Source organism: Eptesicus fuscus, chromosome 14, assembly GCF_027574615.1.
Source record: "Eptesicus fuscus isolate TK198812 chromosome 14, DD_ASM_mEF_20220401, whole genome shotgun sequence".
Taxonomy (NCBI): Eukaryota; Metazoa; Chordata; class Mammalia; order Chiroptera; family Vespertilionidae; genus Eptesicus; species Eptesicus fuscus.
The window spans coordinates 82,980,244-82,994,288 of NC_072486.1; the positions used below are offsets into that span (position 1 = coordinate 82,980,244).

The 14,045-nt window shown below is 63.8% G+C and overlaps 1 protein-coding gene across 1 annotated transcript in view; it reads right to left on the bottom strand.

Annotated features, from left to right (window-relative positions):
• PTPRN2 (protein tyrosine phosphatase receptor type N2) overlaps positions 1-14,045 on the bottom strand; it is a 428,035-nt gene that overhangs the window by 92,668 nt on the left and 321,322 nt on the right. The window contains exon 15 of the mRNA XM_054726069.1: positions 2,993-3,205. Within this exon, the coding sequence (XP_054582044.1) occupies positions 2,993-3,205 (213 nt within the window). The remainder of the gene's footprint in view (positions 1-2,992; positions 3,206-14,045) is intronic.

A 14,045-nucleotide genomic window follows, 5' to 3' on the forward strand; every position in this document is an offset into this window, starting at 1 on the left:
CACAGGAGCTGCCCCCTGGTGGTCAGTGTGCTCCCAAAGCGGGAGCGCCACTCAGGCAGAAGCCGGGCTCATGGCTGGCGAGCACAATGGCGTGTCTGACCGATGGCTTAGGCCCGCTCTTAAGCCATCAGTCGGACATCCCCTGAGGGCTCCTGGACTGTGAGAGGGCACAGACCGGGCTTAGGGACCCCCCCCCCCCGCCCCAGTGCACAAATTTCGTGCACTGGGTCTCTAGTTTCATATAAAGGACTTGAGCATCTGTGGATATTGGTGTTGGGGGTGGGGCTGGAACCAATCCCCTGTGGGTACTGAAGGACGACTGAAGTTTTGGGGGAGTCAAAAGTTATATGTGGATTTTTTACAGCATGGGTGCCCCAACTCCTGTGTTGTTTGGGGTTGACCATACACTATGTGAGTTCTTAATACATGACTCGGGTAAGTTTAGAGCCGAAATCATGAAATCTGTAGCCTCATTTGCTGATCCTGCTCTGCCAAGCAACCAAAACAGCATCACAGCCCGACCCTGGCCTGTTCTCCAGTAAACAGTCCATGTCGCGGGGGGACCTCACGTTCTATCGGGTGGTTCCCTGAGAGCGATTTTGTAGCGATTTCAACCCTCAGCCACCAGAAACACCTTTACAATAACTTCATCTCTAAATTTTCCTAGATCGCATTTCTAAAGGAAAAAAAAATTTATTAATCTGGATTGAAGAAAGGCGCACATTTCATTTATCGTCTGTTCTTATTAAACAAACCAGGCTCATTATAGAATCAATATCAACTTAACCACCCTGCCCCCGAGAAGAGCGGAAAGGTCACTCCGAGAAATTCAAACACTTCTCCTGCTGGAAGGGCCTGATTTTAATCACAGATACTATTAATTAGGGCTGTCACTGGGACAATTTTTTTTAATGATCACAAACTCAGTTCTAAGTATGCATTTTCAACCTGCATTTTGGTCAAAATTAGCCTTTTCTGCATGCGAGTCCAAGCTTTCCATTCTATCAATATTTTATATTTGAATTTCAAAGTGTATCAAAGGACGCCAGGCTCTCTAATGGCTGCCCGCACGCTCTCCCACGGAAGAGCGCCGTGTGATCATTTATTTATGTCCGAGCAGGAGGCCCGGAGGAGCTGTGTCCTCCACGGATGCTCTGCCTCCACAGACTCTCTGGTAAGTTCTCAGTGGTTTATGTGACATCTTTTGCCAGGCTCCTTCAAACGTGATCTTTCTTTTGCTTTCAAGCAGAGCTGCACGGCGACGGGAGCGCCCCACCCACACACCCAAGTGGCCATTTCATTATAAGACAGAGGTGACCAGGCTGTGACCTCTCCAGAAAAATAGAGGGTTCTCCATTCAGACAGCACCAAGAGTCTTGAAATGGGAAAAAGCCACCTCCTGGCCTCATCAGCCTAGAAATTTTATGGCTGCAGCCGCTCTGCACTGGGAGGGGCCCAGGCACTCAGAGGGGCTCGGAGGGGCCTTGAAGGACAGGGGTTGGGAGCGTTTCCCATGAGACTCTGATGACAGGAGAATGATAACTAACACACAGGGTTGTGAAATAGGTCGTGTTGTTTATAAGGCTTGTTACACATCATAGTCATGTGATTAGAGAAAACGCAGGCTCGTCCAATGGGAGAAAATCTTTGCCAAGTATATCCTGATTAGACGTTTAAATGATGATTCAGTACATTACTGTCCCAAGTGGGGAATACACTTGAAGTGAAATGATATTTTATGTTAAAAGAAATCAGGTGCCCTAACTTGTCTATATTCTGGGCTTGCACTGCTGCTCAGCCGGGAGGCTCAGTTCCTCACAGGACAGGACTGAGTGTGGCCGTGGACACGATACGGTTTCTGGAATGTCTGTGGACTTGTGTAGGTCCGTTCGGTCGGCACCTGCCTTCCTCGCGTCCTCACTGGCGTCCGATGTGCCCGCATCCCCAGCACACACTGCAGACGGTCCCCATGGAGACAGTGACGCTTACTTGCCTTTTTCACCGTTAGACCCCACTTTATCCAAATCAGAGCAGAGGTGCCGATGGGACAGGGCTAGGATCTTTTCATACACAACATCCAGGAAGTCCGTGACGTAGGGGACATCTTCAGACACCCACACAACCAATCTATCTGGCAATTCTGACACTTCCCATTAACAGAGGCCGAATGGAGAAAGGTACCAGATGAACCATGTTTCATGTATTGTGCTTTTTTCCACGTTTCTAATGAGCATCCCACTCTCCCGGCTAACGCGAGACTATCCAAGAACAAGCGTGCATGAATGCAGAGCGTGACAGCCGAGGTTTCGAGGTATTTACCAAAACGCTAAGAAGTGTCAAACTGTCCTCAGAAAGGCGCCCCGGAATGAGAACTGCGGGCGGGGGGGGGGGGGTGAGTGAGGCCATGTGTGTGACCTGACTGTTCACAGAGGAGGGGCAGCGCTGGGCGGGCAGGGCCCGTCACCTGGTGGGCGCCCGGAGGGCAGCGCTGGGCGGGGGCCGTCACCTGGTGGGCGCCCAGAGGGCAGCGCTGGGCGGGCAGGAGGCCCGTCACCTGGTGGGCGCCCGGAGGGCAGTGCTGGGCGGGCAGGAGGCCCGTCACCTGGTGGGCGCCCGGAGGGCAGTGCTGGGCGGGCAGGAGGCCCGTCACCTGGTGGGCGCCCGGAGGGCAGTGCTGGGCGGGGGCCGTCACCTGGTGGGCGCCCGGAGGGCAGCGCTGGGCGGGGGCCGTTACCTGGTGGGCGCCCGGAGGGCAGCGCTGGGCGGGGGCCGTTACCTGGTGGGCGCCCGGAGGGCAGTGCTGGGCGGGGGCCGTCACCTGGTGGGCGCCCGGAGGGCAGCGCTGGGCGGGGGCCGTCACCTGGTGGGCGCCCGGAGGGCAGCGCTGGGCGGGCAGGAGGCCCGTCACCTGGTGGGCGCCCGGAGGGCAGTGCTGGGCGGGGGCCGTCACCTGGTGGGCGCCCGGAGGGCAGCGCTGGGCGGGGGCCGTTACCTGGTAGGCTGCGGTGGCGTTGGGGCCCGGGTCGCCCGCCAGGCCCCAGAGCTTCTCCCGGAGCCGGCGGTGAGAGTCGTGGCGCAGGCAGTAGATGGCCCCCGAGGCCAGCAGGACGCCCAGGATGGCAGCCATGGACAGCAGCGTGAGCACCAGGAACTTAGCCGGGTCCTCCGGCTCCGCGGGGCGAGCTGGGAGCTTGAGCTTGCTTTTCTGTGGAACAGGAGAGAAGCCTGTTAGTCCCTGAGGAAGCGCCCCCAGACACCTCCCTCTCCGCCCAGCTCCAAAGGTAGACCAGGAGGGGACGCCCCTCAGAGCGAGGCGGATGGCTGCGGGTGCTGGAGGGCGGTCAGAGCCGGCTAGTGCCTTCTGGGGGCCATTTTTCAGATTTAACAAAACACAGTATGGGGTGCCTGGAGTACATCAGGACGCCCCTTCTTTTGAACAGGTGGTTGGGGATACAGCCTCCCAGAGTGCACCCCGCTTGTTGGGGTGGAAGGACAATGCAGGCCGTCGCCCCCCTTCCCCAGCCGGCAGCCTGCTGTCCGGGGAGCAGCGCGGAAGTGGGGGGTCCGCGCCTGCAGCCACCGCCTGGCCTGGGGTCCTGGGGCTGTGCCGGGTGTCCTGGACCTGGGCCTCCAGGCGCCCTCCTGGTGCCGCCCACAGTCTCCGCAGGCTGCCCAGGGGCGGACGGGGCCTTTGCGGACCGTGGCCAGGAGCTCACTGCGGTCGGGCCCTCCCCGGTGGCTCTGGGGTCTGGCCCGTGGGCGGGTGTTCCAGGAGCTCCCTCCCCCTGGCCGCCACGGGGGGGGGGGGGGGGGCTGCCGGTACCGGCCCTGGACTGGGACGCGCCCTGAGGCTCCGGGACCGGGGACGGGGCTCGGTGAGAGCTGAACGCCATCCAGCTCGCACGGTTTTCGGGGGCGGGGGGGGGGGGTCCTTTCCGTATATTCCACGGGTCTCCACGCAGACCCGGCCTGGCGCCCCTCAACAGCAGCGCCAGGAGGCGCCACAGGGAGCCGGGGGGACGCCCGCCCTCCCGGGAGCTGCAGGGGACAGTCGGCCACCCTCACCCCCGGGAACCACAGGCATCGCCCGGAGCCGGCGCCTGTTCCTGCTCCTCGGCCCCGCGCCTCCTCCCGGCTCCGGCTCCGGCTCCGGCTCCGACGCGGGCCTCCGGCTCGGCCGGTCCATCCCCTAACCCGCGCCCGCTCGGCCGGGAGGCCGCTCCTGCGTTAGCCGCCGCCGCCGCCTCCGCTGCGGGTGAGCCGAGCCGGGACGAGTCAATGAAAACGCGGTTAAACGAGGAGAGACGCCGGGTTCTCTGGCCTGGAAGCGGCGGAGGACGGGCTCCGGGCGGCGGGAGGGGCTGCGGCTGGTCCCCGCAGCCGCCTCTGGAGGAGGGAGCGGGAGGAGACCCTCCCCATCCGCCCGCGCCAGCCGCGCGCTGCGGCCGGAATCAGTCCGTGGGGCCCCCAAAGGCCTGCCCGCCCCGCCCCCCGGACGCCCCCACTCCTCGAGGGGCGCAGCCAGGCCGCGAGGAGCCGGTAGCCGATGCCGGGGGGTGGCTCTGGGGTCGAGGCCCGTGGGCGGGGGACCCAGGAGCTCCCTCCCCGTGGCCGCCACTGGCGCTCGGGCGCTCGGGCCGGGGGTTGCCGGTACCGGCCCTGGACGGGGACGCGCCCGGAGGCGCCGGGCAGGTCAGGGGTGAGGACCGGGGCCGGGCCCGGCTCGGGTGGGACCTTACCGCCCCCAGGAGGGCGGTCCGAGTGACACCGGTGGGGGGTTCCCGCCCTCGCAGCCCCGGTGGGACGGGCCGGGCAGAGAGCCGAATCGCAACAAAGGAGGCGCGTGGCCGGCGAGGGGGCGCCGTGTTCCCCACCCACCGCGTCCCTGCGCAGGCGGCTGGGGGTCCCCGCCGGTGCCCCTGGGGTCCCGCCCAGGCGTCGGAGGACCCGCTGGCTGCGCCGGGAACGAGGACTCCCCGAACCTTCCCGCCCCGCGACGCGAGGTGCCCGGGCGCGAAGAGGGGACGGGACGTCCCGTGCGGGCAGTGAGCCGCTGTGCACCCGGCCCCGCGGGGACCGAGGCGGAGCCTGGCCTGGCGCGGGGCGGCCGGCTCCCCGGGGGAGGGCACAGGCGCTGTTCCCGTCCCTCGGCCCCGGGGAGCCGCCGTGAGCGCGGGAGCCTCCGGCGGGCGCCCGGTCCTCGTCGAGGGAAGCCGCCGTCACCGCGGCCGCGCTGCGCGGGGCGAGCGGAGAGCTCACGGGCCGCCCCCGTCAGGAGCGCCTGGAAAAGCTCAAAGGCCAAAGCAAAACGTCAGGAAGAGCGACGGCTCCAGAGCCCAGGCGCTCCCGCCGCCCTCCCGCGCCGGCCCCCCGCTGCCTGTGCTGCGCGGCCCGGGAAGAGACCGGGTGGCCATGGCCCGGCGGGCGGAGCCCCGTCACCGACAGCGGCCCACCAGCAAGAGCCCCGCCCGCACCGGCGCCGGGTGGCCAGGCTGGGGCCTTCGGACACGGTCTCCGTGGGGCCTGCGGGTCCCACCTGTCTGACCCGGCCGGGCTGGGAACCCTCTGTCGCACTGGGTGGTCTGCGGACAACGCAGGGGACCCGAAGAGTTCCCCCGGTTCCCCCAATGGTTCCAACGTCCTACGTAGCGCTGAGCCCGGCGCAGGAGGGGGGAACTGCCGGCTGCAAGTCAGGTCTTAAGAACCCGGAAGGAACAGACATTTACAGAAATTCGTTTTTTTAATTAAAGAGTGTGAATCCCTCCTTGGCATAGTGATTGAGTTTCAATAACTTTCCGATTATTTCTTTTCATGGAGTTAAAAAAACAACAACACTTCAAACTCCTACTAACCAGGAGCTTGAGGAGAAAGAAATGAGTCTGCTAACAGCGTCCCTGAGATTGATCCACACTCCTGTCCAGGTGTGACGTGGGGGCCCAGGCCCCCTCATGGGCCCTGTTCCCCAAGGCTGAGCTACTTGAAAGGCAGGTGCTCCCTGCAGTCTCGCCCTGCGCTGAGCCCTGCAGAGTGCCCACAACTAATTAGAGGCATCTTGCCAGTCTTGACTTGAAATTGAAAGAAAATAATGTTTAAATATTTATGACTTTGACATTTACAGTCGGGCGTCTTTTAAAAGTGGAGGCTCCTGTACAGAGGCAGCTGCTTCACTGGGGGTTTGGAGCAGGGTCAGGAGGGCCGAGCAAGACCCGAGGAGAAAGGCACGGCCACAGGGAGCACGGGTCTGGGGGCCCTGGGCGGAGGGAGGAGACACGCAGACCAGCACTGATGCTAATCTAATGTTCAGGTGCAGGAAAAGTACAGCGTCTAAAAGAATCAGGAATAATTAAGTCAACTTTACATCAGAGGCACAATCTGCTTACTTCTCCCACTTGACCATCTCCCGCGGCAGCTCCTTGAATTTAGAAGATAAAGTCCTGCCAGAGCCGTGATTCAAATAGGTGTGCCCGGAGAGGCCCTCTGAGCAGAAGCTCTTAAAGGCTGGGATCTACAGATGCTGTCCTGACCTAGTTAAACTATTCTGATTTGTGCTCAGAAGCAAAGGTACAGGAGCTTCCCTCACATTATCTTCTGAGCGATTTATGGCAACATATCTGCAAAAAATAGTTTTAGCTATCCGTGTGGTAAGTTTAAAAGAAAAGAAGCGAGACAAAAAAAGAACATTCTATATCCAAACTTGGCTGTGAGAACCGAGGGAGCCACATAAATAGGAAACTTTATGGTAACAAATATTTGTCGACAGGTAGCAAAATGTAGCATTTCCCCAAGGCTGTGGTAACCAGCTCACAAGAGCAGTTTATATCTAAGTAACTGACTTCAGTTCTGAAACACACTTGTACAGAAACACATGGACACAAGCATTCAGTTTCATTAACATTAAACTTCTACTATCATAGAATGTTCCTTTTGCTTCATTTCTAAGGAATCTGCTTTGCAAACCCAGCCTTAGTCTGGTCCTCTGCACTCTCGCTTTTCTGTCACTCGAAGCCCACTGCCCTTGAAAATTTAGAAATTCGTTTTAGACGCTGCTCATGAGTTGCTATAACAAATCTGTTTTTGGTTTCCCAGATGAATCATCTTAGAATTATTTGGGAATTTCATGCTAAATTTACAAAATCACATTTACTAAAATATAGTAACTATTACTTTAAAGCTAATAAAAATTTTTAAAGTTATCAACCCATGGGGATGACCAACTTAAAAATATGGGAGGGGGTTGTCTTAAAATATTTTAAAAGTATTTTTAAAGCTGTTAACTGAACTATTTTTAATTTGGAATTTGCCACAGAATTCTAATAAATGAGAGAAGCCAGGCAGAAATAATCATGTATTAATTCTCTGCATTACAGAATCTTTCCAGAAGCTATTATCAGCGAGAGGCACTGCGGCTGGAGTCAGGGTGGGAGAGCCCTTTGTGCGGCTGAAAGCTATTGTTCCCTGCGGATGAAATTGTACTTGCTAATCTGCCATTCAAGTATCAAAAAGAAAAAGCCTATCTGGGCCAAAGAAAAGACTCGGAGGAATCATTATTCTTACAAACAAACTTTAATGAAATAGGTGGTGCACTGTTTAACCGGCTGTTCCTGAGGCTGTTCCCAGGCGGAGGGGGGGCATAAAGGTAAACAGAGGAAAGACAGTCACTGTCCACTGGCCTCTGCGACCTCGGGGAGGTGTGAGGGGTTCACCTTAGAAGGGGACACCCCGTGTGGACGGGCTTTTAGAGGAGCTGAATAAACATCAAACGGTCTGGGAGACTCGAGGCGGCCAGCTGGGAAGAGCCCTAAGTGGAGGCCCAGAGAAGACCGCCCGGTCCCCTGTGCGGGGCGCCCGGCTCGGGCTGCGGCCGGGCTCCGAGGCCTGCGCGAGCACACACGCCCCTCCCAGCACCCCGGTCTCGGAGGAGCCCTCTCGCAGCCACCGAAGCTGCCCAGGATTGGGGTTCTCTGTTCCGGTCTTGCCGAGGCCACCACGGGTCCTAAAGATTCGCCTGCCTGAGCCCCCGCAGGGCGCTGCTGGGACTCGGGGCGCGGCCCGGCGGAGCGCAGGGCCCCTGAGGCTCGCCACACCCGCCACAGGCGCCGGCTCCCTCGCCTCCCAGTCCCGGCCAGGACTTACTCGGGGCCCCACAGAGGTCTGAGGGGCAGACCGCGGGCGGGCACAAAGGGGCGAAGGGCTGGGAGCGGGGTGTTCTCTGCAGCGGGGGGTTCCGAGGCCCCAGCCCCCTCCCCGCGGGACAAAGCCCCAGCCGGGCCTCCCCGCCGCGAAGCAGCCGGCCCAGGGCGCGGGTCCACGACCCCAACACGCCCCGCTCCCCCAGGACGCCCGCAGCTGCACACCCAGCGGCCTGGCTCCTCCGGCCCTTCCCCAGCGGGGCCACCCCTCCCCAGAGCCGGGTGGGGCGCGTCCTGAGCAGATGAAGCTCGGCTGCACACCCGTCTCCTCCCGGCTCGAGTCTAAATCCAGGGAAGGCTGGCTCGGCGAAGGCCGGGGGGCAGCTCTGCCCTTGACCCCAGGCGGAGGAGGCTCCCCGGCGAGTAGGGACCGCTGTCCGAGGACTTAGCGACGGGAACGCGAGTGGGAGGACCAGGGGGGCAGCGGCTGGAGCGAGGCCCGGGAGGGAGCGGGAGTCCTCCTCGCCCTCTGGGTGTGCGCGGGGGTGGGGGGGTGGGCACAGGGACTGTGACAGCGCGTCCCCCCCCCCCCCAAGCGTCCAGCGTGGAGGCCGTCAGCTCAGCGCTCCGATGACTGAAAAGGGCGGGAGACGCTCTCTGACAGCCGATTCCGCCCAGGATTCTGCCGGATTTGGGTCCGCGGGACCAGGCTCTCTACCTGGGCGCGGGCCACAGCCAGAGCCGCCCAGGGCCGCGGGAAGGAAGCGGTCCCTCCTCCAAACAGCTCAGCGCCAGGCGCAAGTTTCTCTTTCTAGCGCGGCCCTCACCTGGTTCTGTTTGGGGGAGGGGAGGGGAGGGCCCTCCAGACATCTCTCCCGCAGCGGGGGTGGGGGTGGGGGTGGTGGTGGGGGGGTGGTGGGGGGCTCGGGCGGCAAGCTCACTCTCCCACCCGCTGCCCCTGGAGCTCTTCCTGCGCGGCCGCCCCGTGTCTTCCAACTGGGACCCCAGGGCACCAAGCCCAGCCCAGTCGAGTCAGGGGGGCAAAGAGCACCCCAAAATGGTCTGGGGGGCAATGCCTGCAGGAGGCTCCTCTCCATCCTGGCTCCTCACCCTGTCCTCGCCCTCCCCCGACCTTCCTCCTCCCCGCCCCCCCCCCCCCACGGCCTGAAGTGCCCCAGGGGCTGAGGAAAGAAGTCCTCAGCCCAATCCGCTGTCTCCGGGGGGCGCTGGGGCTCGCGCAGCTCTCACCCCTCTCAGCCTTTGCGCGCAGTAAGAGCTGCCACCCACGGGACCACCGTGCATGCCCCCCCAGCCCACAGTGGAATGACCTCCCTCCCCTGCCAGCCAGAGCCACTGACAGGCAGCCCGCTGCGAGTGGAGTCGGCCCTGAACTGGGCTCTGACGCCCAGGCTGCCCCCCCCCCCCCCGCCATGGGCACCCTCCACCTTTCCAGGCTCCCTTCTTCGCCCAGCCGCCTGTGAGCCCCGCGATGCCCTCGGTGGGTCCCTCCCTCCCTTCCTTCCTCCCTCCCGCTACCACCCAGCCCTTCTCCTTTCTCTCTGCAGCCCACCGGTGCCCCGCGCCTGGGCTGGGCGCTCCTGGTTACCTGCAGCGGGGCCGGTGCCCGGCGCCCAGGCCGGGGGAGGGTGGGGTGTGCTTCGGGCCGAGCGGCCTCGGGGGCGCGGTGGCCGCGGGAGGCGGCAGTGCCATCGCCGAGGCCAGCTCAGTCCCCGCGCTGAGCCAGAGGTGCGCGAGCCGTCCTGCCTCGGACCACAAACTTCTTGGGAGGCCGGGAGACAAAGGTGCCGCGCGCGGAGGCTCCGGCAGCGGCGGGGGCGGCGGCGGCTCCGAGCCCGCGGGCGCCGGCAGCTCCGCACGGCTCGTCGCTGGCGCGCTCCGCCCAGGCCTGGCCGCGGGGTGAGGAGCGGGGGGCGGGGGCGCGGAAAGGACCGACGCAGGTCTGGGCGCGGGGCAGCCCCCGCAGGGCCACAGGCCGCCCGCAGCTCCATCCAGCACGGCCGCCGCCGCGCCCCGCCTTATATCCTGCCCGGCGCGCACCCGGCCGACGGCGGCGCGGCTCGCGGCCCAGCCACCGGTTGCTATAGAGATACCCCCCCCCCCCCACGTGTTGCTGACAGCAATTGGCTAAGGGGCCGTGGCTCTCGGTACACCCTCTCCCGCCCGAGACGATGAATGGACATGGGCCGTGTCAGTCATTTGCACAGCTCGCTGTGGGGCCTTCGCCTTTCTTTCTTTCCATCCTTTCTCCCTTCCGTCCTTTGAGTCGCACTTCATTCTGGGCAAGTTCAGGGTGGCGCCAAGGGGAGAGGGGCCTGGGCGAACGGCCTCGCCCCACGCGCCTCGCTGTGACCTCCGCTGCGGGAGGGGTGGGGGCGTCGCAACCCTTTGCCCGAGAAGAGCCCGCCGCAAACCGCCCCTTCGAGCTGGGCTTCCCACTTGGCCGCGGCGGCCCTCTGCTCCCCTTCCCGAGGCGGCAGCAGCAGCCAGGACGCAGCGCGTACACGCCCCCCGTGTCCGCGACCCGCCATGAATCCACTCAAGTTTTCAAGTCTCACTTGCGCGCACAAAGCGCCTGCCGTCGCGGGAACCACTGAGGACCTCGCCACCATTCGGTCCAGGCGAACTGCGGCGCACGGCCCCCAACGCCCGACAGAGGCGACGGTGAAGACGGAGGACGGAGCTGTGTCCCAGCCTCCTCGGGTCGCTGGCCCCGCGGGCGGAGGAACAGAATGGGGGACGGGCCACGCTTTTCGTCTTCGAACCTCCCCGAGCTCCCTGCGCCCGCGCGGTCCGGGCCGCGAGTCCTTCGGGCGGGGCGCAAGGCCGAGCCGGAGTCTCGGGACGGCCTGGCCGGTCGACCCGCGATTGGTGTCCCGCGGCGTGTTGGCCCCGAGGTCGCGCTCCCGCTCCCCCGTCTTTCCCCCCACACTCTCCCTCCCCAAACCCTAGAGCCCGGTTTCAGCCGCAGGCTCGGGCACCCCGGTGCGCGGCACCCCCGCCGAGCAGTGGAGAGTGGAGAGCTGAGCCACATCTGTGCGCACAATGCGCCCTGCGCGGCCACAGCTGCAGGAACCAGGGAAGAAAGGAAGGCGCGGGGCCTCATCACACAGATGACAGTCTGCACAGGCCTCTTTAGTTTCCCCCTTTCTGGAAACCCTGGCGCCCTCCTCCCAGCCCCCCTCCCACCGCCTCCCCATTGTTCCCGCGCTCCGGACAGCTGGAGGCAGTGGCCCCTCCTAACCTGTCGCCCCTCGGGCCCCACCCCCGGCGGTCCCGCCGGCTCGGCCCCTCCAGGGCAAACCCCGAGTCCCACCCCGACGCCCCCGCCAGCCGGACTGGGCGGAGCTTGCACCGCTCCCCTCCCCCTTCCACTCGCCGCTGCCCCGGACCTGCCGCAGCGTCTCTCCTGGAAGCCGAGGCCCTGAAACTCTGGTTCGGGCTGGGGCGGGGGTCGGGGGGCAGGTCGCCCACGGACGCGTGTGAGTGCCTGCCAAGTGCTCGCCGACTCCACGCGCCCTGAGGACAGGTTCCTCGCCAAGACCTAGGCCGAGGTCCACTTGTGGTTGGTGTGGACGGGCCAGGCCTCCGAGCCCAGCTCCTGGACTGGTGGGCCCGAGCTCGCGGGGCAGGAGGCCTGCTGGTCGCTTTGCTCGGCTTTGAGAAGCGCGAGGGGGAAAGTGTCCGGGGAGGTCCAAGTGGGGGTCTGCGGCGTCCTTGGGGTCCTCACCCTGGAGCACCTGCCCACACCCAGGAGGTGGGAGAAAGGAAGGCCCCGGCTCCCTGCGCCCTGCACCAGGACAGGGCCTGTCGACCCCGCAAACCTGCTCGGGGCGCGGCGCCGCGGTCTCCCCTCCTCCCACGGCCTGGGCCTCCTCAGAGGGTCCCGGATTCCCACCCAGTGCCCACGCCAGCGCTGCCCCCGGACCCTCTGAGGGACCTCCTCGGGCAAAGACTCGAGTGGCAGTGGTTCCTGCCCCTCCCTGCCACCCTCCTCGCCCTGGAGTACCCTGGGTGGGGAAGGGGGAGAGGGGTAGTGGCTCCCAGGCAGGGGGTACAGAGGGGGAGGGACCGGCCCGGAGCCCCCGCTGGGCGAAGAGGGAGGAAGGCGGAGGGAGGAGGCAGGGAGGGAGGGAGGCCTCCCTCAGCCTCGTTGGTAACCGGCCTCTCCTTAGCAACGGCCTGCGCCAGTGCTCCGCCTGTGTGCATGTGTGTGTGCGTGTGTGTGCGTGTGTGTGTGTGCCTGTGTGTGTGCGTGCGTGTGTGTGTGTGTGTGTGCGCGCGCGTGTGCATGTGTGTGTGTGTGTGTGTGCGCGTGTGCGCCTGTGTGTGTGTGTGTGTGTGTGCGCGCGCGCGCCTGTGTGTGTGTGTGTGTGTGTGCGCGCGCGCGCGCCTGTGTGTGTGTGTGTGTGCGCGCGCGCGCCTGTGTGTGTGTGTGTGTGCGCGCGCCTGTGTGTGTGTGTGTGTGTGTGTGTGCGCGCGCGCCTGTGTGTGTGTGTGCGTGTGTGTGTGTGTGTGTGTGTGTGCGCGCGCGCCTGTGTGTGTGCGTGTGTGTGTGTGTGTGTGTGTGTGTGCGCGCGCCTGTGTGTGTGCGTGCGTGTGTGCGTGCGTGCGTGCGTGCGTGTGTGTGCGTGCGTGTGTGTGTGTGTGCGAGTGGTGTGCCTGGCTCTCCAGCGGTGGGTGGGTCCTGTGCGCCCCAGTCCTGGGAGGGGTCACAGAACTCAGGAGGAAGGGAAGCCCCTGCCAAGACAGGAGGACCGGCCTCTGAGAGGCGGGGGGCTGCCTTAGGTGTGGGGACACCCGGCTGGACACAAGGCGGGGGTGGGGGTGGGGGCGGCCCTGGCCCAGCGCTGGGCCCTTGGAGCAGGCGGCTTGCTGTGGGCCCACCTGCAGGGCCGCGGGGACCTGGGAGGTCAGGGGGTGGGGGGGGGGGTGGTCTTTACCACCATCCAGCATCCCGTGGTGGGGAGGCCGCTGCAGCCTCGTCCTCCGCATAGCCCCTCTAGGCAAACGTGGGGTCCGGACAGGGGCGGGCAGGGCAGGCTGCGCTGCTCCTGGGGCGCAGGGGCCAGCGCTGCCGAGCTCCCATCCACTTTGGGGAGTGCCCTGCCTGGCTCTCTCCTGTAGAAGGAAACCGGGCCGAGCACCTTACCTGTAGCTAGTGCCGGGAGCCTGCAGGTGGCAGGGCCAGTCCCCAAGATGCCACCATGGCCACCTCCCTGCTGGCACGCCCACCGTGTGCGTGACCCCCTCTTTCTTACCTCACCACTAGGAGCCACTGCCACGTGTGAGCACCTACTCAGCGGGGCAGGGTCAGGCCCCAGGGCGCCCAGGTTGCCTGTGGCTGTCTGCTTGGTCAGCCTCTCAGACACCAAGGCGGTGTGGACCCCACGTGGCCACCCTGACTCTACGCCAGACTGAGGAGGACTGGCCCTTGCCGGGGTCCCGGGGAGACCCAGAGAAAGCTGGGCTCAGACCGGGCGTGTAGCCCCAGCTGGACAGACTGTTCTGCTTTCCCTACAGGCATGACTTGGAAATAAGCAAATAAATAAAAAGGTGACTTTTGTTTAGCTAATTTCTCAGCTGCCCCAAGGCTTTCTCATCCCCAGCGCCAAAGCCCACATCCCTGACCAACTCCAAACCACAGGCCTCGCTGCCTTCCTAGTGTTGGCAGGAAGGATGGGGAGGGAGGTGACACCCTCTAAGTTTGTTTGGTCACTTTAAACAGTTCCGTGGGCGTGAGCCTCTTCTCGGTAAGTGGGAAAGGCCATCTTGCCGGGAGCCTGGGGCAGCGCATGTGTATTCTCTGTGGGGGTGTTTTTCCTGCTCCCTCCCTCCCTCCCCTCCGTTCTGCCCACCTCCGCCTGGCTGTTTGACCCAAGCTTTACCACAGGATTG